At 41.3% G+C, this 25,753-nt stretch overlaps 1 protein-coding gene across 8 annotated transcripts in view; it reads left to right on the top strand.

Moving 5' to 3' along the window:
* Unc5d (unc-5 netrin receptor D) overlaps nt 1-23,085 on the top strand; it is a 517,885-nt gene extending 494,800 nt beyond the window's left edge. For 6 of the 8 annotated variants that reach the window (XM_075986467.1, XM_075986466.1, XM_075986465.1 and 3 more), the window contains 2 exons: nt 5,594-5,772; nt 16,994-23,085. In XM_075986467.1, the coding sequence (XP_075842582.1) occupies nt 5,594-5,772; nt 16,994-17,198 (384 nt within the window). In that variant the 3' untranslated portion in view covers nt 17,199-23,085. The remainder of the gene's footprint in view (nt 1-5,593; nt 5,773-16,993) is intronic. The other 2 variants (XM_075986464.1, XM_075986469.1) reach the window with 2 other exon arrangements.
* The last annotated feature ends 2,668 nt before the right edge of the window (nt 23,086-25,753 follow it).

Genomic DNA, 25,753 nt, shown 5'->3' with positions numbered 1-25,753 from the left:
CTAATGTGATAGCATTTTCTGTGTTAGAGGACAACTAATAACTTTTGAAAGCCCCTGTATTTTAGGCTCTGTTTTATTTGTTTCATATTTGTCACATAGCTATTACGGCCCTGTGGATTAAGTATTACTGTATTCCCAATTGTACGTGATATAAAATCTCAAGGAGGTTGCCCTTCTTTGCTAAAAATACTGAGCTAATGAGATGTGCAACCACAGTGCAAACTGAGAGACTTGACTTCAGGCTCAAAGTCTCTACTTACTTACTACAGTATTTCAGGACCCCAAAATGAGCCTCATTACAACCAACCATCATGCAAGTGTTCAACTTGGGAGCCCAGGCACTGGTGGCAAACATCCCAACACCAGTAATTTTGTTTTTAAAGACATAAATGGAGTGATGTGACAATTCATTCTTTTGTCAAAAAAGAAATAAGAACTATGGAGGTATCTTGGTCCTTAAAGAGCTTACAGTGCAAGCCTCCCCAGAGCAAGTGTGCTGCTGCGTGATTCTAATCCCAATTCTGGGGAGAGAGAGATATACAAATTTATAGAACTTGCTACCACCCTACCCTAATAGGTAAGCTCTAGGTCCAATCAGAGATCCTGTTTCAACAAAACATAAGGCAGATAGTTCCTGAGAAGAAGCAATACTCAGGTTGTCCTCTGGCTTCAACACACAGGCACACCCACAAAAGTCAGAGCACACGCACGTATGCTAACACACATAAGAAGAAAACATAGATTGCCAGTATTTGGGTGATGGAGTATGTCAGGGTTCATTTTATAGGTGGTTAGGAAAAGATTGCATATCCTGCGTGTGCCATCATTGAACTGTCTCCCAGTCTCCTTCCAATGTCTGGGGAAAGGACACATCCAGTGGTCAATAACAACTGTTACCTTTTCCTAAAACTAACTTTCGTAGTAACTGGTTTAAGCAAAGGGCTAAAGATGGACAGTGCTCAGAAACTGATTGCTGGGGCTTCCCAGAAGATGACATTCTAGACATGAATGACCTGGAATAATAGACCAGTTTTGAAGGGCTGTCACACTTCCTGGACACCAGGCTGGAAACACTGACTTTAGGGGTTTAGGAAATTTCAGAGGTCAGCCTCCAGGGCCTATTGAGTAAACCCCAACACAATAATATGGAACTTTTGTAGCTTTTTATGGATGTCGTTGATTTTTTTCTTAATCTTGTTCCCCTAACCCCTAAGCATTTCATCTCAGGATCTTCATTCTTTGTCTTACTTGAGTGGGTTCTCTTAGTGTAACAACTTCCTATATTTGACAGTAACCATGGGGGATGTAAGCATGTGCATTCATGGGTATGTATGTGTAAGTCAATGCAGTGATCATACTCATTGAGACATTGATTCTATGTGCTATTACATCTGTCATTTCCCATCATGTGTCTGCCCGCTCTAAAGGATTTTCCAAATAAGTACCATCTTTGCAATGACACTTAAATAAAAGGTTTGAGCCAAAATATTACATCTCTTTAAAATTTATGTGGCTAAAATTGTGTCAGTCTTTCATAGCACTGAATTCCTTCCTCTTAGATGCAATCCTGTCAAATTACATAATGACTACTGGTAACTGAGGCTCTCTCAAATCAACACTGCCATCCATCTAAACCTGGAGCCTGGAACACTCTAAGGAACAGGGAAGAACCCTCACATGATTTATCCCATCATTTTTTCCTAATATAATATTATTGAAGACAGTTTTGGGTAGAAATGACTTAAATGAGAATCTTGAATGTTACAATTTCCCCTTTAAGCAATTCTCTTATCTTTCCTCCAAAAGTAGTGGAAGTTGGGGGATAATTTGTCTGCTATAAAATACAGCACTTGGAATCTCTCGGTGATTTACAACTCCCCATGCAAGCCAGGTAGCAGCCGCTTATCTCAGATGTACAGAGCATGAAAATCTACTGTTCCTCTGCATATTTAATTTAAACACTCAGAGAATGGGATGTACCTACAGCATTCTTATTACTTGGTTCAGATGTGTTTTAGAATGCATCATAAATGTTTCATAAAGTGCCACCCTGGTAGAGGGGAAATATTTAAGTTTGGAAATTTTAAGAGTGAAATGGATCCACTTATTAAAGTGTAATAAATTTGAAAGTGCTTAGTTTTAAATTCAACCTCATATATTCTATTCTTCAAAGGAAAGCCACTTTCTTCTATGTTGGTTTCTGCTTCAAAGTGGCTTCTCTCCTACCAACAGATTCTTGGGGGTTAAACTATCCTAACTTGTCTCGATGAAGTCTGAGATCCAGTCTGATGTTTTTGATTTTGAAGAGTGCAGTGTGTAGGTGACTGCTCAGTTGGTCACACGCTTGCTATGAAGCATGAGGACCCAACCTCAGATCCCCAGTGTGCATGGAGTTAGAAGCCAGGTGAAGTGGTGCACATCTCTAAGCCCTTCACTATGGAGGCAGAGACATGTGGACCACTGGGGCTTGCTGTTCAACTGGTAGAACCACGGTGCATCAAGTACAGTGAAAGACCCTTTGTCAATGAATAAGATGGGGAGCAACTGAGGGAAATACCCAAAGGGACCCCTTTCCCCAAGCCTCATGAACACACACATACACATACACATATACTCATTTTTTTTAAATGTAGGGCCTTACCCATTTTAGCAAAGTGCTCTACCAACCAAGATATATTCCCAGCCCAAGATTCTATTATTCTAAATAATTCAAGGTAGCATGTAGTGTTGAAAGCTAATTTCGTGTCTAATAATTATTTATTCTGGATCTTTATTTATTTTTACGTTCAAGCCACCTTCCCTTAGGTTAATACCTTTGGTACCGTTTCACACAGGAGACTCCAGTGTTAACTTGAGTAAAATTCTTTTATCCCCCGTTCCTCTTTGGGCTCATCTCGCCCCTCTCTTCCTTTCTGCTCTAGTCTTCAAGTCAGAAAAAATATGTAAGGAAGCTGTCTCCACTTGATTTGCATTTTTAGAGGCTAAAAGAAATTTTACAAACCATGATAAAAAATAATGTCTACTTGTAACCTATTTTATGCAGTAAGAAGCTGAGTTGGTTTATTTTATAACCACCCAATATATCAGAACAGAACTGTCCACTCTGTCTGGGATAAGTACCTATCAGCCCTAAGTCTGTTCAGTCTATGCCTACCAATCCTTCAAGGCCAACTGCAACACGTCTTCCATGAAGACTCTCCTTCATATAAATTTCCAAGGCGTAGTGTTAATATCACCTGCACAGGATTGTTCATAACCCCTCTGCTCTGTGGATTTCCAATTTGTTTTGAAGCAGTAAAATGGAGGCTGGCGTAGTTACTAGGACATCCCAGCTTGCAGTTTCAGGTGTGCCACAAATTATGTGGGTGGCTTTTTACAAGCTTTTATACTGTCTGCCGAGTCTGTAGACATGGCAGGAAGTCTCTTTAGGGAGCTGACAATAAAGGTTATATAGCATCCAGAGTTACAGGCCAGGGAGGATAGAGTCCTACTGCAGAGCCATCTAAAAAGACTGATTTCAAAATTGCTTTTGTTATTAGACCAGACCAGACACCAACACTGAAAGAATTTGTATAAGACTGTTCTATAATGTAGTATGTAACAGAACGGAAACCACTCAGTAGAACTGAAATGATAACGGGAATTGGGGATACGGTACCTTACACATACCTTTGACCATGAAGCTGTTCTGTCTTCGAATATCTTAGATATGCTTTGGGGCATCCTGGGTTTTCAACACCCAAGCCATGCCACCATGTCCAATGATAATGGAAAAAATAAGAAACACTGCCAAACATTTATAAAACCTCTCCATCAGCCAGACTCTTTAGCTGACAGACTCTGAAGGAGTCTAAATTTTTAGAGTTGTGCAAATCTGAAAATCTCTGAAGAGGGTCACGATGGCTGCAGTGCCCACAGTAGAAAGACATTAAAAGGTCAGGAGTCATGGAGAAATCAGTACAGGACTTAGAACAGTGATTAGCCATGTGCGGACATGAAGAAGGATGCAGTATGCCATACAAAGGCTACCTGAGTGGGGCTTAAAGCCTCATCATCAGTCCCTCAGCCCTCCTTGCCTTCCTTTTCTCTTTCAACATAATAAATTATCATCAATTTAGTGCCATAAAGAAATCCTATTATTATAAGACAGAAGTTCAAACTTGGCATAGCTGTGTTCTCTGGTCCGGATCTCACTAACTAAACCACGAGTGAAGATTGGCTAGGGAAATATTCTTATTGCAGCTCAGAGTCCATGCTTGTCCAAGTTGTTGCTACAACTCAGTTCCTTATCCTGTGGAACGCCCGTCCCCGCTCCATATGATGGCCGTAGACCACAGGTTAGTTTGAGCTCCTAGTTACACATCTCCTTCACAGGCAGTTCATTCTCAGCGTGGCCATTGCCATCTTCCTCCAAATCTGGGGGTGCATCTCAGTGGTACTGTATTTGCCTGTCTTACACAAGGCCCTGAATTCAATCCCCAGTACAGGCAAAAGAGTGGTGGGAAAGGAGGGAGAGAGGCATAGAGACAGAGGAGAGACAGACGGACAGACAGAGAGGAAGAGAGAGAGGAGAGAGAGAGAGAGAGAGAGAGAGAGAGAGAGAGAGAGAGAGAGAGAGAGAGAGAATTCATTCCAAAAGACTTATCCTTTTCTCCTTTTCAAGGCTACCTAGTTAAGTTTGACCCACAGGGGAAAAGGAGAATAATTAAATCAAAGCTATCTGATTAGGTACTTTAATTATGTCAGCTGTATCTCTTATTTTATGGCATATAATAATCATGGGCTTCATTCCACCAGATATTTGTGACTTCTTCAGATTCTGTTAGTCCACATGAGCCCATCAGCTACTGCTGCAACCTCACAGACACTGTCCTTGTGACTTTATTTTGAATATGGTGACCCAACAGTTGTGTTGCACTAACATAGCAAATCCTGACTGCACAGCTGTCCATTAGAAGCAGGTGGGCAGACGGCACGCAGGGAAACTTCCAACCAGCACATGGTACACAGCTCACGGAAGTGTGGTCTCTGGCAGAATCTGTCTCACTGAGGGAACTTAAATCAAAACCAAGATTTATCACAGTGCCACACAGCTTCAGGACTGAGAATAGAACAAACTTCTGTAGCATTAACATGCAGTCTCCCCTTACAGCTTCCCCGTCTGCTGCTTTGATCAGCCCATTCATCTTTGGCCTCAATGAATATCAGAGGGTCATTCCTCATACTGAACCCAAATCTGTCACCAGGTGGCTTCTTCATAGTAATCCTCATCTATCTCCGAGAGCCCTAAAAAATAAAACAAAATCAAATAAAATAAGAAACACTCAATTCTGCCTTTACCAGGCAAGGCAGTATACTAGGATCTGGTGGCTTATGATATCCCTGTGGAAGGTTTCTGTAAATCTTTAGGACATGACAGATGGGCCACTAAAGAGGGTCCTTACTATTTTGAAAACTAAGGAACCTGTCAGTGTGTTTTATGTATGCATTTTGAGCACGTGTCTTAACACAGATTTTCAAAAACAACAGTAAAAAAAAATGTCAGCAATGTTTTCCTCTGGATCTGACCATGCATCGCTTATCTTGTTTATAGAGTGAACGAGAAACCATCACTTTCTTCGCACAAGAGGACAGTACCTTCCCTGCACAGACTGGCCCGAAAGCCTTCAAAATTCCCTATTCCATCCGACAGAGGATCTGTGCTACGTTTGATACCCCCAATGCCAAAGGCAAGGACTGGCAGATGTTAGCACAGAAAAACAGCATCAATAGGTAATTGGGGGCACCTTTTTTTGTTTTGTTTTTTAATTTATTTATTTATTAAAGATTTCTGCCTCCTCCCCGCCACCGCCTCCCATTTCCCTCTCCCTCCCCCGATCAAGTCCCCCTCCCTCATCAGCCCGAAGAGTAATCAGGGTTCCCTGACCTGTGGGAAGTCCAAGGACCACCCACCTCCATCCAGGTCTAGTAAGGTGAGCATCCAAACTGCCTAGGCTCCCCCAAAGCTAGTACGTGCAATAGGATCAAAAACCCATTGCCATTGTTTTTGAGTTCTCAGTAGTCCTCATTGTCCACTATGTTCAGCGAATACGGTTTTATCCCATGCTTTTTCAGACCCAGGCCAACTGGCCTTGGTGAGTTCCCGATAGAACATCCCCATTGTCTCAGTGTGTGGGTTGGGGGCACCTTTTGAAAATGCTTTGACTTAGCAAACCCTGAGAAATAAAGTGAGCCAGGGTAGCCACGTGAGATGGCGATCTTGCTGGATTCTCTTGTCCACTTTTGGATGAAGTTCAACTCTGGTATCAATGTGTCAAGTGTCTATTGCCATCTCACTCTGCCTCAGAGCACATTACCAAAAAGTCCTACATTGGTTTTGGCCCTGTGTCTAGGTTTGTAATTTTGGTTATTTAGGCAGAAGCTTACACTGTGTTATCCTGGTAAATGGAGAGGAGAGAAGAGGAGAGGAGAGGAGAGGAGAGGAGAGGAGAGGAGAGGAGAGGAGAGGAGAGGAGAGGAGAGGAGAGGAGAGGATACTTCCTCAGATGAATAGCTTACACTGGTACATAAACCCATAGCAACAAATATCTTGCATGTCCTCTGCACATCAGGAAATGGTATGCACTGCTTAGCCCCTAATGCATGATGCAAGAGTGGGTACCTGCATACAAGTTAGAGGGCATTTTAGGACAACGTTTAGATCTGCCACTAAGTGAACGAAAGTTATCTTCACACCACCACCTAAACAATGTGCTCCTTACTGTGTGGGTTAGTTGCTATCCTGTCCTAGAGTCTACTAGAATAGAGAAACCCCTCATAAGCTCCATTACCTCAGAGGAGCAGAGGCACGGGCGAGCTCTGCAGAGCAACACCCATGGGTGGTAGAAGCCGGGATTGTGCTGGGTTTGGTATGGCTCGTGTGGATAAGGCCTTGGCAAATCAAAACTTCATTTTATAATTCCCATTCACCCCAAAGTAGCTGATAAGAGTGGGTTCTACCAGCATTATTTTTATTTTCCTTGCCTTTGATACTATTGCTTTGTTTTGTTGTGTTTTTGTTTTCAGGGGAAAAAAAAAAACCTCTTATCTTCTTAATGCTTGGCTTACTCTTTCTTGCCTTCTCACTTTTTCTCCCTATTTTCACAGGCATTATGCCTGACTCTTTTTCAGTCTGAAAGGAGGGGGGGGTATGTGTCTGCCAAGAAAAGATGGAATACGACTCTTTGCCTCATAATGGATTCAGAATCCACAAATGAAGGCTCCAACCAGAAGTCAGGAGGAGGCACTGTTGCCAGAGAAAAATGAATTTACAGAGAATAGGCAGTTCCCAAGAGAATAGATACCTCTTTGAAAAGGCAAAGGTTTATACTGAAAATGGAAGCATTGAAAAATATGAATATGCAGGAAAGACAATAACTTAGAGAGTTTCCAAACTTAGCGAGTTTGACAGAGGAGAGAATTCTTGGTTTGTCATCTGTGAAAACAAGTGTGTTAAGTTCACTTTCTGATCAACGTGGACACAGAATGATAAATGAATCCAGAAAATGAATTTTGTTGTGGGATTGGGAGGAAAAGAAAGAGGGAAGGAGAGGAAAAGAGATGGGAGGGGAGGGGAAGGGGAAAGGAGAGAGGAGAGGAGAGGAGAGGAGAGGAGAGGAGAGGAGAGAAGGGGAGGATGCTTCCTCAGCAGGGACACAAGTTTGCCCAGCAACCCAGGTGCTGCAGCTCATTCTAGTCTATGTAGACATGTTACTTACATCCTAGAGTTTTCCTTTCTAGTCATAGCCCATATAGAATAGACAATATAGAATAGTAACTCTCTATTCTAGTTATGAAAGCTATGATTTTTAAATTGTCATTTAGCAAACAGATACTTTCCCTGCCACACAGTGCACAGACACTCCTGTGCACTCCATTGATTTACAGGGTGAGCACAGAGGAGGTCCAGCTCTGTTCTTTTGACTCTCCATTTACAGTAGACATAAGACCTAGAGTATGCGGCTCCAAAGTCACATATTTCTGACCTCACACTGTAGGGAAACTGCAAATCAAGCAGGGGACTCCATTTAGCATCTTTTATGTCCAGACACTAATGAACATCAATTGTCCATTCTGGAGCTAGCTCCCCTTCTAGTGTCTAGGGTCATGAGCCTGTTGACTTGCTACTTGCTTATTTTCCCCTAACACCTCTTCTTGGGGACAACCTAAGCTCCCGTGACATGAGTAATTCAAATGCCTATTGTGTTGAAATTTTTCCAGCATAGTGCCCAGAACACTTTCAACAAATGTTACTTGTTCACCTTGACATTGCCGCAATGAATGCCAAATTAAAATAGTGTGGATGTGTATAATCTACTTCTCTCTTGAAATCTTATACAGATAACATATTCAGTTCAGCGGGCAGCATTTCCTCCCTTGCTCTTTGTTCTCCAGCTTTGATCTTCAAAAGCTGTGAAGTGAATGATTTCAGCTGGGGTCAGCACACTTTCTGTAAAGGGCCAGATAGGAATTAGTCAGGCCGTGTAGGATCTGCTGCCAACAACTCAACAACTGCTCAACCTCCTAGGAGAAAGTAATCTTTCAATTAAGAGACCAACAAAGTAAATTACTTTTAAAGCATGGTTTAAAAAAAATCTTATACCTTATTAATCACTAAAAATTGCTGAATACTTTTTAAAGAAAATTTATATCATAATACACTAGACTTGGGCCCAAAGAGTTGGTTTGGTTGGTGAAGTGCCTCCCATACAAGTGTGAAGACCAGGGTTTGATTTTCAGCACCTACATGTGAGCCCCAGGCCCCTGAAAGACTCTGTCTCAAAAACAAAGTGGATGGCTACTAAGGAACAACACTCCAAGTTGTCCACTGGCTTCAACACATATGTGCATACACTTACATGCATATCCATATACACACACATGCGTTAGGAATTAGTTAGGACATGTAGAGTCTGTTGCCAACAACTGAACAACTGTTCAGCTTCCTATCTCTGCAATGTGAACCTGCCAGGAAAGAACAATGCCCACCCCGAGCAGGCCTGACTGTTCTGGTGACCTGTGGTTATAAAAGCAGGCAGTGCCCTGTATTTCCCTCAGTCTGCTATCCCCAGAGCCCTGACTTAGCTGCAGTCCATCCTCATTGAATAAAGCTTCCTTAGGACTTTGCTGCTCTCGTCAGGATATTACCAGGAACTGAGGATTCTCTTTCAGCTCTACGTTCAGCCTCCTTCAAGGTGGAGAATGCTGTTGAGTCTAGGGCTGACATGGGTGCTAAAATATCTGGAGGAGCAGAATAAGAAGAGGTGCTTACAGCCACCTGGTATCGGTTGGCTCAACTCAATCTCACTTTGAAGAAATGCCCAAGTTCCTTTTTTATCTTCATGTAGAGTACTGCATTAGTTACTGTGCTATTGCACTATAAAGAGACACCAGAACCAAGGCAACTGTCAAAAGAAAGCATTTAGTTAGGGTTTCACTATAGTTCCAGAGGGTTAGTCGATCATCATCCTGGCACAGAGCATAGCAGCAGGTAAGCATACACGGTGTTGCAGCAGGAGTTGAGAACTTGTATCTGATCTGGAAGTTGTAGACAGAGAGCAAGTCTGGGCCTAGAGTGTGCTTTTGAAATGTGCTTTGAAGCCCATCCCTCAGTCATACACCTCCTCAAGCAATGCCACACCCACTCCAATAAGATCATTCTTCCCAATCCTTCTCAAACAGTTCTACAAAACGGGGACCTAGAATTTAAACTTATGAGCCTATTGGGGCCATTCTCAATGAGATCACCCCAAGTACCAGAGATATGTATCATCCTTCCCTCAAAGAAGCATGTATAACAGAGGTGGAATAAAATCCTCCTCCATTTCCTATTATGCAATACCAGATTAATGATTTAACTCTTATGATTAGGAATAACATAGTATAAATTTTATTAATCTGGAATACAGGAAATGTACAATTGCCAATATACAGGTACAGCACTCGGGAAACAGAGACAGGTGGATCTCTGTGAGTTTAAGGCCAGCTTGGTCTACAAAGAGCTAGTTCCAGGACAGTAGTAAATAGAAACTCTGTCTTGATAAAACAAAAAACAAAAAAGACAAAAATAAAAAGAACACTATTTCAGAGGCCTAGAATTCCATCAGCTCTGGAGTAAGGAAAGAAAGATAGCATAGAGGTGCACACAACCTTTTTACTCAGAGAATCGACTCCCTTTAATCACATAATAAACTTTTACCTGACTTTCCTCCTTCTTCCACCTTCTCAAAAGCATTGAACAGATATCAGTAACAGCCATCAAATCCCAAAGAAAGGATTTCCAAGAGAAATGAGGAGAATATTTGCTCTATTTTTTTTTCTGACAGTCCTAAAGACTTTACTCTTCTTTGGCAAATGTAAATGCCAGGGTCCCTTATGATGATTTGCCTTTACACACACACACACTCACACACACACACTCACACACACACACTCACACATACACACACATTCACACAAAAACACACTCACACACACTCTCTCACACACACATATATATGAACAATGGGCAGTCTTGCAACTAGCCTGCTATATAGATCACATTGAAAACACTGCAGAGCCCAGTGAAGATGCCAGAGATGACGGTTGCAGTTATGGATGCTGTGAACAGGGCTGACTCTAACTCAGCACCCATACTAAACATACAAGGTTACATGCTTGGCCTGTAATTTCAGCTGTAGTAACTATGTATTGCTCTGACCCTATGTGATTAGTAGGAGATGGTGGAGAACATTGCTGAGGATTAATTCAATACCTGCTTCTGGGATTGGAGAAATGCTTCAGTGATTAAGAACATTTGCTGTTCTTGCAGAGAACCCGGATTCAGTTTCCAGCACCCACAGAGTGGCTCACAACTGGCTGTAACTTCTTTCCTAAGAGATCAAATTTCCCTCCTTCATGGGCACCAGGCAGGCACATACACAGATACATATACAGAAAAATATTCATACACATAAAAATAAATGAATATTCCTAAAATACCTGCTTCAGTCAGCAGTATCCCACCATATCTAAACTGACATATTACTTTAAATTTTTATAATGCTTATTTCTAAATTACATTTAACATGTATAGATAAGACTGTCAACCTAGGAGAAATTCAATAACTAATCCCTGAATAAGTGATCTGAATTCCTCCACAGGACACTATCTTGACCGTGCCATTCTGCTTCCTTAGAAGTAGAGCTGACACAAACAGGGATCAAGGGGTGTTTGAGAATAAGTCTTAACAAGGAAACAAGCCCCCAAACCACGCTGTCTTTTCCTGGATGTCTAAGTGTGTGAGGCTTTGACTAGCTGTTTCAAAGTCTGTAAGGCCTTGTGATTTCTGCATTCAAGAATCCCTTGTGAGACCAAAGCTTGACTGCGTTGCTATGGGAACAGATGCATGCGATATGGCTGGATGAATAGAAGGGAAACAGCCAAAGTAGAAGAAAATTACATCTTATTAACTGTCTTTCCCAAGGCCTTCCCTAATAGTAGACTTATTTGAAAATTTGGCAGCATTGCCAAAGAAACATATTTCTTTTTAGTCATCCACTTCAAACAGATCAAATGTGTCTCAGGTGTTGGGTCCATGGGTGATGCTGTAAAAGTTGAGAAATAATGAAAGTCCGTCAGCCTTGTGCTGATAAAGGGCATGGTGACATCTTGTTTTCATGCCTCCACATCTTTCAGTAGGACCTTTAATGAGAAGCTGAGTCTCCTCACATTGAGGTCGAATCTTTTCGTCCCCTCCGCCACCTCTTAATTGGAAGCATCAGAGTAGTAAAATGGCCAGAAGGCAGAGGGGAAAGGACACATGGAATCACACAGCAGCCCACTCATGTGGGCAGAGGAGCTGCTGAGAATTCTCAAATGTAGCAAAGTTCCAGAGCAGGCCTTGGGGGTGAAGAAGAGAGGGAAAAGGAGAAGAACAATAGTGAGCCCAGATTGCATCCCCTCTTGTTCATGCTTGGAAATTTCCTGTGCTCACACCAGATAGAGTTTGCTTGGCTCTGCAGGCTTAGAAGCCAGAAAGCACCCCCTTACCTTTTAAGGCTGACATTTCCAAATTAAAACAGCAAAAACAAAAACAAAACCCTTCGTGGCATCCAGGAGAATTAAGGCACAGGGCAATAGCATTATGTAGGTCCCTGGAGGTGAAATACAATGAAGCTTAAATCAGATTTGCTGGTTCTAGCCCAGTAGACTTACTGACTTATTCAGGGTCTGAAATCTGAAAAGCCCGGGAGGCCAGAGGGTTCTAACACAGCAGAGTGGTGGGTGTTTGGGCTTCATTCTGCTGAAGTCAACGACTCATGAAACTGCCTGCTGATATGAAACAGAAAAGAGGCAGCCCTGGGACAGGTTTAGCCATGTACAAGCTGTGTATTGATTATAAGTGGCAGGTGTCCATCCTGAAGGCAATATGGAAAAAGAAGCTTTTTATGATCTTGCGCTCACACTGTTAGGGCCAAGGGGTGATCACAAGAGATGGTGCCAAGTTTGGGGGGAAGGGATTGTTTGTTGTTTGTCTTTTGTTTTTCCTTAGGCACTGGTAAGTTCTTGCCGATCTTAGAAGCAATAAAGCTCCCCTCTTTAAACATGGCCTTCTTCTGAAAAGGTGGACAAAGCAGAGCCCCATGGACTGAAGGATGCCCCGAACAAGAAGCATTGAAATCTATACTGAAAATGCCAACAATGTCCATACGTCTGGAGTTGATGTCTTTCAGATATGAGAAAGTAAAAGGACAGTGATCTTGCCTTATTTATCTAAGTTCCTCTTAGATGGCCCTTCCTTCCAGTGAGGTGGAAGCCTTATTGAAGCTTACACCAAGTAGCCTGCAAAGTCTAACTAGTTCGCCCTTCCTCCAGTGAGGATTGGCACTGCATGCTTTTCTCTTGGAATTAACCAGAGTCCTACTTTGCCCTCAGGGTTCTCAAAAATGCCTCAAGGTGATTGAGGAAGAAAGTTGACTCGAGTTCAGATTACTTTTTCCCCCACACAGATATATTCCAATTCAAAGCAACATCCAGATTTTTATTTGGTAGTCTTTGTCGTTGTTTCATTTCTAAGAGATGGAAATCATCACGTGTGTCCTGGGAAGAATAAAACTGGAGCTTTGACAAGAGACTGTAACTAGCTCTGTTTTCATTTGGCAGCTCACAGAGACATCTAGGCCCAGAGGCTTCCATACATTACCCCGAGAGTGAAGTCCCTTCTGGTTTTCTCTCCAGGAGCAGATGACAGAATGGACAGAAAGGAGCTCAGGGAAGGACCAGGATGTTCAGACTAGCATGGTGGATCTGAGCATGTCTTCAGCTGTCCCCACCCTTCCCTTCTGTGTCCCTGGTCATCTCCCTTTTCCAGGAAGCCCTAGGGTTCTTATAGAGCTCGCCTCTTGCTCCCTCAGTAGCAATAGATGAATGCTCCCTTGCTTTACCACAACAGGGACTTTGCTGTTTGGAGTTTGGAGATGGAAGCTTGATGAGCCGAGCACATGAGTATGATGTGTCCAATTATCGTGATTCAGGAAGAATGGCTCTGTTCTTCTGTTTGCGTTTAAAGAACTGTGTGGAGGGTTGCTCTGGGTCCCATAAGAGGTTTTCATTAAATGAGACAATTAGGATGATAGCAGCGATACTAATATTGTTTCATTAGGACTGTGATTCAGTTCCCTTTTCCATACTGTACAGTAGAATTATGCACTATTCTAGGAACAATGTTTTCTAATTTATTATAGATAGCTCAACTTCCTTTTTACTGCTTTAAAAACTGATAAACCCTTCAGAAAGAAGCTTTTAAGGGGGGGAAAGAATGAGGCTGACTTCAATATACATGTTTTTAAGGAATGTAAACAAACTTGCTGCCCTTGGGGTTACAGATGCGATTGGTTGACACTGTTGGGTAGAAGCCCAAATCCTTAATGAAATTACAGCCTGCACCTAGTAGAAGAGTCTCCGGTGCTGAGGCGATTTGGCTGCAACTCAAAGTGGGTCCCTGCTATATGTTTTCCCCACCTAGCTAAGTTCTGCCCTGCAATAGGTCCAACGCAGTTTCTTTATTCATTAATGGTGATCACAGCATACAGAGGGGACTCCCACATCAATAAGCTTGAGAATTCTCACTATTTAGTTTTTAAGCTTTTATCTTGAAGTGCCCTAAACATGTGAACGGATAAATGGCATAGAGTTCTGCAGCCAGATAGTCTATCTTGGGGCTCAGCAACTTTGGACATCTTGATACTCTTTTCAAAGGAAACACAAAGCAAGAAGTTCAGTCTAAGTTTCTTCTCAGCTTTAGACAATCTAAATCAGAGTTCCGGACAGAGGCAGCAAAATGGCTCCAGGGGAAATCTGGCCCTTTCCTTGTCTGTCACAAGCTCAGAATAGTTGTTTCATTTTTAAATGTATCAAGGGGGAGAGCGCCACAAGAGTGATGCTGTAAGAGATGTGGGATGGACATGAGAATCAAATTTCAGCTTTACTCCATACAGTGTAGGATCACGTCTCTTGCTGCTCTCACAGTGCCCTGGTAGAGTGTGGCAGACTCAGAGAGGCCATCCAAGAACCACAAAGCCAGAACTATTTTGCTAGCCTTTGTAGGTTTGTCAACATCTGAAATACATCGTGGTCTAAAATTAGGGTCTTTGTGAGCCCAGTCACAGGACAAAAGTCTAATATTGTTTAATAGAAAATGCAAAACAAAAGCATTCTGTAGTAAAACAGAACTGCTCTTTCAGTTGTATTTTGTGTGTAGGAAGAGGAATCCTGGGAAACCAGGCCAGGGCTAGGCTAGACCTCTACCACTGAGCCACAGCCCAGCCTGCAGTTTTTGCCTTTTTAACAAGAGTGGAGATCAGAAAGACCTTTTATTCCTTCCAAAAGCTGTTAACTGATATGGAAAAACATGACCACACCAGCTAGTCTGAGTCTACTGAAGTCTGACCTCTGAGTGCCCCTATTTTCCCACTATCCTTTCTAGTTCTGTATTGCCTCAGACTTAGGAAAGGGGATAGGTATAGTAAGATCCAGAAACTTCTAGAAACATCACCCCCCAAACATGAGAAAGTGTCAATGTTCAAATCCAAGTTTTTAGATAACGGGAACGAGAAGCCCTCTAGATACTTTTGCAGGATTTGCTGTTTTTGTTAGCATGGAAGGGGTGCATGGGGCAGTGAATGTGAGGGAAGGTAGGGGCGGGCAGGAAGAAGAAGGTGAGAAAATAATGAAAGAAACTAGAGACTAGTGTCAATATTCCTAAACTGGCCTTCTCCCCTTCTTGGTTAAAAAGAATTATGTTTGGTGATTGGTATATCTAATAACCTTGGTACTGATGCTGTAATGTGCATGTGTGTGTCATGTAAGTAGTCAGATAGAGTTGAAAGCTCCTCTGCTCTCGTTCAATGCTATTTATGGGATTCCACTTTGTGATCGTCTGCTGGGAAGATTGGCAGAAAGGGCAACTATCTTCAAAATAGGAACAGCTCTTTAAAATCTTTTCAAAACACTAAATTTTCATCAGGCACGACATTTCCTTCCTTACTGTAAAAGTCCCCGTGAAAAACAGTGACCTTTAATCCTTTGTGTTGTCTTAGTCCTCATCAGAGCAAAGTTATTGTCCAAAAGGTTGAGGTTCGCTTTTTTCTCTTTCACTGAGGATGCTATATCACCTAGAAAAGACATCTAAGAATCAATTACTCAGTTAATGTCAGCTAATGGATGTTGGATAAATACCTGTCATAGTATTATGATAAATGCTATGGCAGATTCAGGAAATGATTCAATATGATCTTTAGCTTTCAGCGTTTTGTAGTCAAGAAAGAAGACAGTAGAAGTGAAAGGGAAGTGTGTGTGTGTGTGTGTGTGTGTGTGTGTGTGTGTGTGTGTGTGATGGTCTACATAGCCTCAATGAGGTCAGACCAGATAGGCATGAAAACAAATTTTTTTCTGACTTGCTAGATAGAATGTAGGAATGCAGCACGTGTTCAGAGTTTAGACACAGGGTTCCAAGTCCGTTACTATATGATAGAAATTCTGAGGTGCTAAGATAAAAATGATGTCTGTCCCCGAAATAGAAGGGAGAAACTGCTGATCTTTACCAAAGGAAGAAACAACAAAGAGAAGGGTCAAAATTGAACATCCTAATGTAAGGAATTAGAAAAAGAATCATAAATACTGGAGCTTATACTAATTCTAAGGCATTCAGATGAGAATTGATGCACTGCGCTTGAAGTGGTAGATAGATTTGTAATTGCAACAATGCCTAAGGCTATAATAAACCCTACAAATAGTTTAATTAGCCAAGAAAATGGGAGGTTCACATTTAGCACCAAAGAACAGGGGGGTCAAAAATTGAAGACAAAAACCTTGGTAGCCCTTATATTTGCAGAGGAGGTAGGGAGTCAAATATTTGAAAGGGGGGGGTGATGATTTACCTTATCATATAAACCAATGTAAAAGAACACTTCAAGAGAACAATTAGGAGGGAATCATACATACATGCTCATACATGCAACTGAAGAAAGGGAAGAACCAAGGCAAGACTCAAAAGAGAAAGCCACTGGGATCATTCTGAAGCATAGCTGTAGTTGAGTGTTGGTATACAAACCAGACTGCCTCGGGCCTATGTTTCTGGAACTTTCTACCGCTATTTTATTGCTGTCTTTTAAATTTCATTTTAGAGACTAGTGAGATGGCTTAGCAGTTAGGGACACTTAGTTTCTGCTGCAGATGACTTTGGTTTGGTTCCCAGCACCTAGTTGGCTGCACCCAACTGCCTGTAACTACAGTTCCAGGAGTTCAGACGTCTTCTGGCTTATTAAAGTGCCCATGTGCTTATGCTACGTAAGTGAAAGTGGCAGACACATATAAATATAAATAAACAAACCTTGAAAGTTCCTTTTAATTCCTTTACAGCGATTCCTTGTTTCATCATTCCCACTTATTCACCTTTTGTTTAATTTTATCTAGGAATTTGTCGTATTTTGCTACACAAAGTAGCCCCTCTGCTGTCATTTTGAACCTCTGGGAAGCTCGTCACCAGCAGGATGGGGATCTTGACTCACTCGCCTGTGCCCTTGAAGAGATTGGGAGGACACACTCGAAACTGTCAAACATCACAGAGTCCCAGCTCGAGGAAGCTGACTTCAGCTACAGCAGGCAAAATGGACTCTAATCTGTTTCCTCTCTTGAGGCAGCACTAGTGATGGCCAGCTTCAGAGCAAGTGGCTTCAACTGGGGAAGAAGAGGCAAATTTCTACCCAGTGGCGTTTGGGGCATTAATGCAGCCTTTATTGAGAGTCAGTGAAAAAAATCCCTGGTTGACGAAAATGAATTTGATAATAGGTAAAACGTGTTAATAACGGGGGGACATAAAAGAAGAGAATACTCCTCTGGGTCTACACACGGGTAAACCTCCTCAGATTTGGACTGCCGAGGGGAGAGGTGAAGGTAACTGTAGATCAGAGTAGTTATGAAAAGTAGAAACAGTACAATAAAGCTGGAAGGCAGAGAGTAAGTGCATGCTTGGAAACGGGTTTAGAATGACTTGCCCCCCAGGACCACCTGATTCTGAAACCTGATTTTTAGTTTCCAACCAACTAGCACCTAGGATGTTGGAAATCACGGGGAGACTAGCTTTCAGAAGCAAATCCAGTTGGCCAACCTATTAGTATGATGTCACCAGTGTTGGGGGAGAGCATTTAGAATTTAGAATCTGAGTACATCACACCAGCACTTATTATATGAGTCACTTAATTGAGACAAGATCGAAAAGCGAGATAGACCTCAAACTAGTTCTTGGTACCTCACCTTCATCCCCCCCGCCCCGAAACAAAACTCATTTCTTTTCCCATCCTAACAGATTGCAGTACAGAGATAGTAAAGAACATGATTATACACTTCAACTCAACAGAGCAGGACTACCCAAACTACCCAAATCTCAGTGTGCTGTTAGAACACCGTTCACTCCTTGGAATGGAGACAGAGACGCTAGTCCAGGTCCAGGAAAATAAATAGACTGCAGATGTCACAGGCTTTGAATAAGCTCTGATTCTAGGAGATGGGTAGAGATGGTCTACTCCCATTCTAGGAGATTGGACAGCCCATGTTGTCCAATATTTTTTTCCTATAAGAAATGTGTTTTACTGTGCTTTTCCATCCAGATTCTGGAACTCTTCTAAACTTTATACTAGGCCATCACAGTATGTCTCGATGGAACTTTAAGACATGACATCCTGCTGTCACCTTTTGGAAACCTACCTGATAGCCTTTCTGTGTACAGGATCTGAGTGAATGCACCCAAGGAACAGAATACTCTATGACATCGTCCTAAGAACCACATGCATCATTCAGAGAGGCTTTGTGCTCTGACTGCCTGGCCTTCCTGTGTATGCATTCTCCTTAGCACTGGTCACTCATGGATCTCATCTTACAACTTTTATTAATATAAAGCAGTGACATTGTAGGGAATTGGAATCTGTGGGTTACATGTGAGCTGCATCATATGCTTTGCTACACATTTATACCTTATTACATAATTTTGACCCATACCCTGAGAGACTAGCAATGAACGGATATGTTCATCTTGTGGCAGATCCTTTCGGTAACTGTCCACAGTGAGGACATCACAACTCAGACACCTACATTAAATCCCAGGCAGCTACATAGCTACTTTGAAGCTGGCTACATTTGAAAAGCGATGTTCAGAAATAGAAGAAATGAGACTCCTTGGTAATGAGGATATTATTATGCTTTTGGATTTTAGGGGCCATTTGTTTGAAAACAAATGTTTGCAATCTCATTCCAAGTGCAAAAGACCTAAAGACAGGTTGAAGTTATAATCCCATGGTCAAAGCATTGAAGAACTCTTCAATGTGTTAGCCATTTTATCTAACTAATATGTGATATATCTGGCCACCTATATTACATAGAAGTCTTTGCCATATGCAAATAATAAAAGACCCATGATGCTTTGCTCAGGAACAAAAGGTTTATTTTAGTGAACAAACAAATCATCTTAGAACTGTCAAATCTACACAGAATCCCATATCTGGACCAGGAGAACACCTTTTTCCCTAGTGTTCTCAACTTATTTATTCATCCTTATGAAGAAGAAAGAGAAAGAGCATAAAAGTGTAAAACTGCTTGGCATCACTCTAAGTTTTTTGATGATGACCCACAAACCGGATAGGTGATAAGTGGCAGGACCAGATGCAGATTGGAATCTGCATCCCCTGTTAGGTGATAAACTCTTTGCAACACATTCTAGAGAGATCTTATACAAATGTCCATTTGGAAGATTTTTGCTTTAAATTTCCTACCCTATCATCTTCTCTTCTTTCCCTCCCAATTGGCCTTATAATTGTTTATCTGTTGTGTGAGCCTACACATGCTCTTTGTAGATTTTTAAAACTTTTTATAGTAGTGTAAACAGATAAAACTTGTGAGCAACCTTCCTGGCATCTGTGTAGGTTATTTTAAGGTGAGGTAACACGAACAACAGAAACGTTGATCCTCAAGTGTCTGCAGTTCCCCCATTGACTTCAGGTTTTGTATTTTTTTTCTGACCTGTGTTTCTAAGTGCCCTTGAGCATAGTATTCCATGCAGTGATAAGGGGGAAGTTAACATGAGGCATCTCATATCCCAGTCCGTGGTTCTGTGCAATTCACCTTGACTTTTTGTGTTTCCTTCTTCACACCTCTCTTATTTCTGCTAGGATGCTACACAGGATTTTGAAATAAATGTTAACTTCTTCAGCTTTGCATGTCAGGGTTTGTGTAATATTTTACAATGAAATTACAAAGAGGACCCTGGTCGGTTTACAGACCGAAGGATTTTTGTGTGCTGGGGGAGGGTCTGCAGGTCACACAGTTCTTAGCTCACACTTGAAAGTGTAGTGTTTCACTGTGACCACAAGCTTTTCCATTATCGTCATCTTCCGCGACACAAATGGCCCTCTCGGAAGAAGCTTACTCGTCACTCCAGGCACTGAATTTCAAAGTGTCACCGTCCTAGTACAAGATGAAGCAAAAACTCAAAGTGGCCTTAAATACTTGGTAGGTTATGAAAATTTGTGCAAAGCTATCCTACTTAATGCCAAATTTCTCAGTGCTCGGAGACTTTGAGTCTAATAGTTATACTTCAAACTTGAGTTAAAATTAGGCCACCAAAATGGTGTGATCCACAGTTTTGCCAGACTAAAGCATTGTAAAGTTAATTTATGGTCTTTACAACATCACATATATAGTCTTAGCATTTTACATTAATTTCCTTTAAGCTGAACGGAAGCTTGTTCCATGGATTTAAATGCAAACTTCACTTACCAGTGCAGCAGACTCTTAAAACTCAAATGTACTCCCACAAAAATGTTATTGGCCTTTTTGTAGGAGATGAAAAGGAATTGATACAGCTCTCTTTAAAGAGAGGAACTTTTCTCTTATTTTTTCTTACTTTTATCTCAAACTGTTGTGGTCCTGGTAGTTTTTCTTTCTTTTAGTTGGGAGAAGGACTATTAAGTCAAATCACACAGGGTTCTCTTTGGAGTAAAATATCTGGATTTATTGCTGTAGTTTTTCCTCAACGAAACCTCCAAATATTAAATATGAGAAGCAAAGGTAGAAAATTAACATGGCGTGAATGGTTTTATCCACTTTCACCAAATTTACCTGTGAACTTCAGAGTGTTAACAAAATCTTTGGGATATGCTTCTGTTTATTATTATTATTATTTGCTTTTTTGTTTCCTTGTTTTGTTTTCCTTTCAGACATTTTGAATTTCTTGGTCTAGCCTCTGTAAGTGTATTGAATGACAGAGCTATCAGACATGCTAAAGGCAACCCTCTCTGAGGTCTTCATTCCAGCAGAATTGAGGAAGGAGCTGAGAAACGTGCCTCTCTGGCCCACTGGGTGGCCCGTGTTCATTCTGTTTCTCATGAAGCATTGCAAAGTCTGAACCCTTAGTAACTCCCATTGCCTGGACTCCAGGTGACAGCCACAGCACCTGGGAGAGCAAACGTGTGGGTTTGCCAATGGTGACAGCATTTTATTAGCCCTTTGGTGTCCGTTGTCATAGCACCGTATTTGAACACTGATGCTTTTTGCCAACAGTTGAATGGCCATCGTTTCCGTAGTTGCCACTGTTCTGTCCGCATAGTTTTCCTGAACTACAAGCAGAAATGTATTTTGTCAAACGTCACAAAAGTGAAACTGTTACTAATCTTAGACGTGTTGCATATTTTTGTGTTTTTTTCTTTTCCAAACTCTTTCAAAAGCTGAGGTGACAAAGCTGTTTGGCTGTATTGACAGCATGTGGTGTCTTTTGCAGAAGCAACTCTAGGAGAGCCAGTGTCTACCGTGGACTCTTCACATCCCCACTTCAGGGTCACCAACAAAGCTGCAATGGCAATTTGTAGACTGTCATTATTTCCTGCCGATGAAAGGGGATGGCGCCAGGCCTGGCTATTAGTCACTAGTGTGTAGTACTGTGATCTGCAGTAGGAAGTTTATCTCGCATAGAATAATTGTGGTTTTTGAAGCAGCTACTCATTGCTTTTTCCTTTTGCTGTGAAGATCATGGATTTGGAGTGTCCTCATGAAGTGGGCCCAAGACTAACATTTCAACTTCATGTCTTTGAACCTACCATGTATCTGAATCCAAAGATTAAAAGAAAAAAGGCAGTATGCATCTGACCTAGGCCTAAGCTTAAAATTCTCCCTGCCCTGACCAGTATTAAGTTCAACAGGAATTGTATCATTTTTCCACAAAGTTATACCTTAGTTTCCGATATATATAAGTGAATTTGGCAATGTCTTTCTTTACCTAACTGGGAATATGTGTCAAATACTTTCACAGAAGGCATGGATATAATGAATATGCCCTTTGTCTCAAATTTGGCTAACTATTAAAAAAATCCACATAATTCAAGTACAATTCACACCCAAAATTCCAGTATTGAAAAAGTTCTTCAATAACCTTAAAATCTGATACATTTCTAGTTGGTGGTGATCTAATCGGGGTTCTGATGAAAGCATAATATTTAAGGAGACTAGGCAAGCCGAATGCCATGCCACAAGACCCCTTTCCTGAAATATAGGCATTCTGCTCAAATGTGGAAGCAGCAATTCCAATCTTCTTTCACTAGCAAGCACGGGGAGTGGTAAGAGAGAGACTCATCAGGATGAATCCCTCAGGACCTCCTGGGAGAAAAGCTGAGCATGGAAACCCCCATGAGGTCTCTCACAGATGCTGCCTGCTCCCAGAGAAAACTTCTCAATAAAGGGGAAAATACCCAAGCGTCAGCATTCCCCTATCAGGAAAACAGCTGTCTCCTTCTCTATCCTGGATGAACAAAATTTCCATTCTTCATAATTAGGTCTGCTTGATACATACACGCCAATAAATCCTGACCTAGAAGTATTGGAAACACAGGCAGCTAGAGGAATGCTGGCTGATTTTCCTAGCCTAGCCCAAACTTGGAAACCTGAGCGATATTTCCCCCTCCTTCTGTATGGAAGAATTTAGGCATGTTTCATTTTGTTCTTTCTATTTTGGGAAGGTACATGGGGGTGTTCTTTCAAATGATTCATTTTAAAAACTCATACCACCCTCAACAATTATTTGGTATGTTCAAAGCCAAAATTTATAAAATAATATTTGAAACGAAACAAAAACTCGGACATGAAGCTGAAGGGGAGAGTAAGCCAGAGGAGAGGGTCTAAGGAAAGCATGGCCTTGGCTTCATACCACACTTTTTGTGCCTTGTATTATCAGTGTAAATTCTGAATGTTGTACAGTCGATACTTGGATGGACTCCTTAGAGAAGGGTGCACCGGCTTCTTTTTCAGCAATGTATATATCTATAAATATATATACATATATATTTGGTAATGCCAAACAGCTATGTTATATTGTACTGAACAAAATGGCCCGTTTGGATGTTTTATGTAGAGTTTGCAAAAAAAAAAATGGATGGTTATCGACTTTTCAAGATAAATGTGCAGGCATAAATTGCTGCTTATCAGTTATTTATGAATAAAGAGTCTTTTATTGACATTTTAGGATATGTTCCGTGAGTGGGACTTTGAAATCTCCGTGAGGACACGGTCATATCCTATCAAGTGTTGGGATGCTCTCCTTAAGGGCGGTTGTCAAATCATCAAAACTTGGTGAAACTCCCTTCTCCCTCTGGCCTCAGAAAATAGTATGAGCCATTTGAACCAAATACATTATCTTCTAAGAATCAAAGGCCACCTAAATACACACTTGCACACCTCTGGTTGTGCATACACACCCCTTTCTTGGGGATGTAGGTTTAGATACTCCAAGGTAATCATAGCCACACAGTAACAGAAATGCCTTTTTCACATCCCTCAAATGTAATCCTTTTATACACTGTATTACATGCCTTCAAGTTGAAGAAATGGCTCCAAGCTGAAGTACTTGCTCTTGTTCCAGAGGACCCGAAATTCTGTTCCCAGCATCTACTATAGCTGACTCACAACCATCTGTAACTCCAGCTCTAGGGAACCCAGCCCCCTGTCCTGGCTTGCATGGGTACCCTCATGCATGTGCACATACAGACACCCATACATAAATACACAGATTTTTTTAAATCTTCAAAATATATATAGAACACTTTCTGCTTGCCATGGTAAAATAGTAAGAATATGTAGAATATTTGTGGGAAGGTAGTAGGGAGATATGTAATATTAGGCATTCCAACACATTTAACTGCCTGATTCTCTCTTCAGTAATGTTTAGAATATGAAAAATTACCTAGCCATTTAAAAAGGAGAGCTTAGAGAATTGATCTGAGCTGAAATAATATGGTAGACTCAAAAATATTTTCTAACTTATTTAAAGTAATTAGTGGGTATCTAAAAGAAGATATAAAAAAATGATTTAAACCAGTAGTTTCCCAAATCTATAAACACACACACACACCAGGAAAAAACAACTATAGCAAAGCAATGTTTTCATATAAATCTGATAGTTTCTGATGTCCCACTAGTTAAATTTTGGAAGCTACAATGTACAAAGAACCACCTTATCTACTTCCTAATATGTATGGTGAATCTTGGAAATAGAAACCTACACCTAACCTTTTTGGACCATGTAGTTCTCCCTCCTACATCATCTGAGGGGACTATTGGGTGGCATAGGGATGAATTCTTACATCGTGTCTGTAAGTGGCTCTAAAGTTTCTTTCTGATCACTGTGAGACTTGGGTAGAGCTATAACGCTGGTTTTAAATACTTAAGCTACAAGAAGAAAGGGAGGTGATTTCAGCTAACTCAAAAGTGGGTGAGTTAGTGATTAAAAAAAGCAAAACTAAGCCAAATTTTCAGTATTTTCTGGACAGTTAAAAGAAAGCAATCTACTTTGAGTTAGCCGAACAAATTAGAACTAGAAGAACATTGTGAGTGACGCAGGGATCCAGAGAAGATGAATCCCCACCAGGTTAAACCTACAATAAAGTATTCGAAAGAATGAATTAGAATCTTTGCATAAAATTTGTCCAGTTAGCAGCCAGGGATGTTAGCACATACTTCTAATTCCCAACACTTGGAAAACTGAAGCAGGAAGGTTGCCCACAACTTCAGAGCCAACTTGGACTTTGTCAAAGAAAAAAAAAGGAGGGGTGATGAAAAGAAAAGGAAAAGGGAAGAAAAAAAGAAAAATGTGTGTGCATGTATTTGTGTGAAACAATTTTAATTTTGAATGGATTCAGTTAGTATGGACTTTGCCTATAGAGCCAGGACGTGTGAAGATTTGATTGTGATACCCATTCACTCAAATGAATATACAATTTACAGCCTGTGGCATTGGTAATAAGCAGGATACTTGACATTCTTGACATTTCTGCTTCATGGAGAGGAGCAGTCATTACAGAATTCTTCATCCTTCACAACTTGATAAGTGGAAGAAAAGTGACAGCTAAAGCTCTGAGCCCTACACACTGTTTACTGAGGAGGAAGGGGCGTTCACCTCCATCTTACATTAGACATACTTTAAAGAAGAAGCTGAAAGAGCCTGAAACCAGACAGGTTTGGACAGTAATTGAGTCTACCATTCTCAGTATATGTGACCTTGGCCACTGAATCTGCCATTCTCTGGATCCATGACATCCGGCAAGAAATTCCTCGCTTTCAAAAAGGGATAGTTCTATTAAGTTCATTGAGTGTGAAGTAATTGATTGAGGCTGACAAGTAAGGCCTGTGTTGATGACTTGGTTGGTAAAATGCTTGCCTTGCAAGCCTGAGAACCTGCGTTCAATTTCCAGGTGCCACAGAGAAAGCTGCGCAGTACATTTCTTATCCCAGTTGATGGCTGAGAAGCCACATCCACGGTCCTATGACGACGTGTACCTGCACTTACCCAAACATGCAATCAGGCGTGGAAATCTGGGTTGCTGTCCTTGTCTAGTTCAGACTGTGGAAACATACATCATGTAGCCATAGAACAACTGGAGGAGAATGGAGAGAGGTCATTGGTGAGACAAATACATATTCAAAGCATTTCTATCACCCAGACAAATTTGAACATTTAAAACACAGCATTCTTGCATATATTCAGTACCCTGCCAATGAGCTGACTGCTTTGTGGTTTTCAGGTAACTGAAGACCCCAAAATTGAATTTGTGTATAAATCCAACAATGAGCTGACTGAGCACTATCACCTTCCAGACTTCTCCACTGTAAGCAGGACATCCATAGATGATGCCCTTGAAG

This window comes from Microtus pennsylvanicus, chromosome 9 (assembly GCF_037038515.1).
Source record: "Microtus pennsylvanicus isolate mMicPen1 chromosome 9, mMicPen1.hap1, whole genome shotgun sequence".
Taxonomy (NCBI): domain Eukaryota; kingdom Metazoa; phylum Chordata; class Mammalia; order Rodentia; family Cricetidae; genus Microtus; species Microtus pennsylvanicus.
The sequence above is the reverse complement of the archived record's forward strand: the minus strand, read 5'-3'. Positions and strand labels throughout refer to the sequence as shown.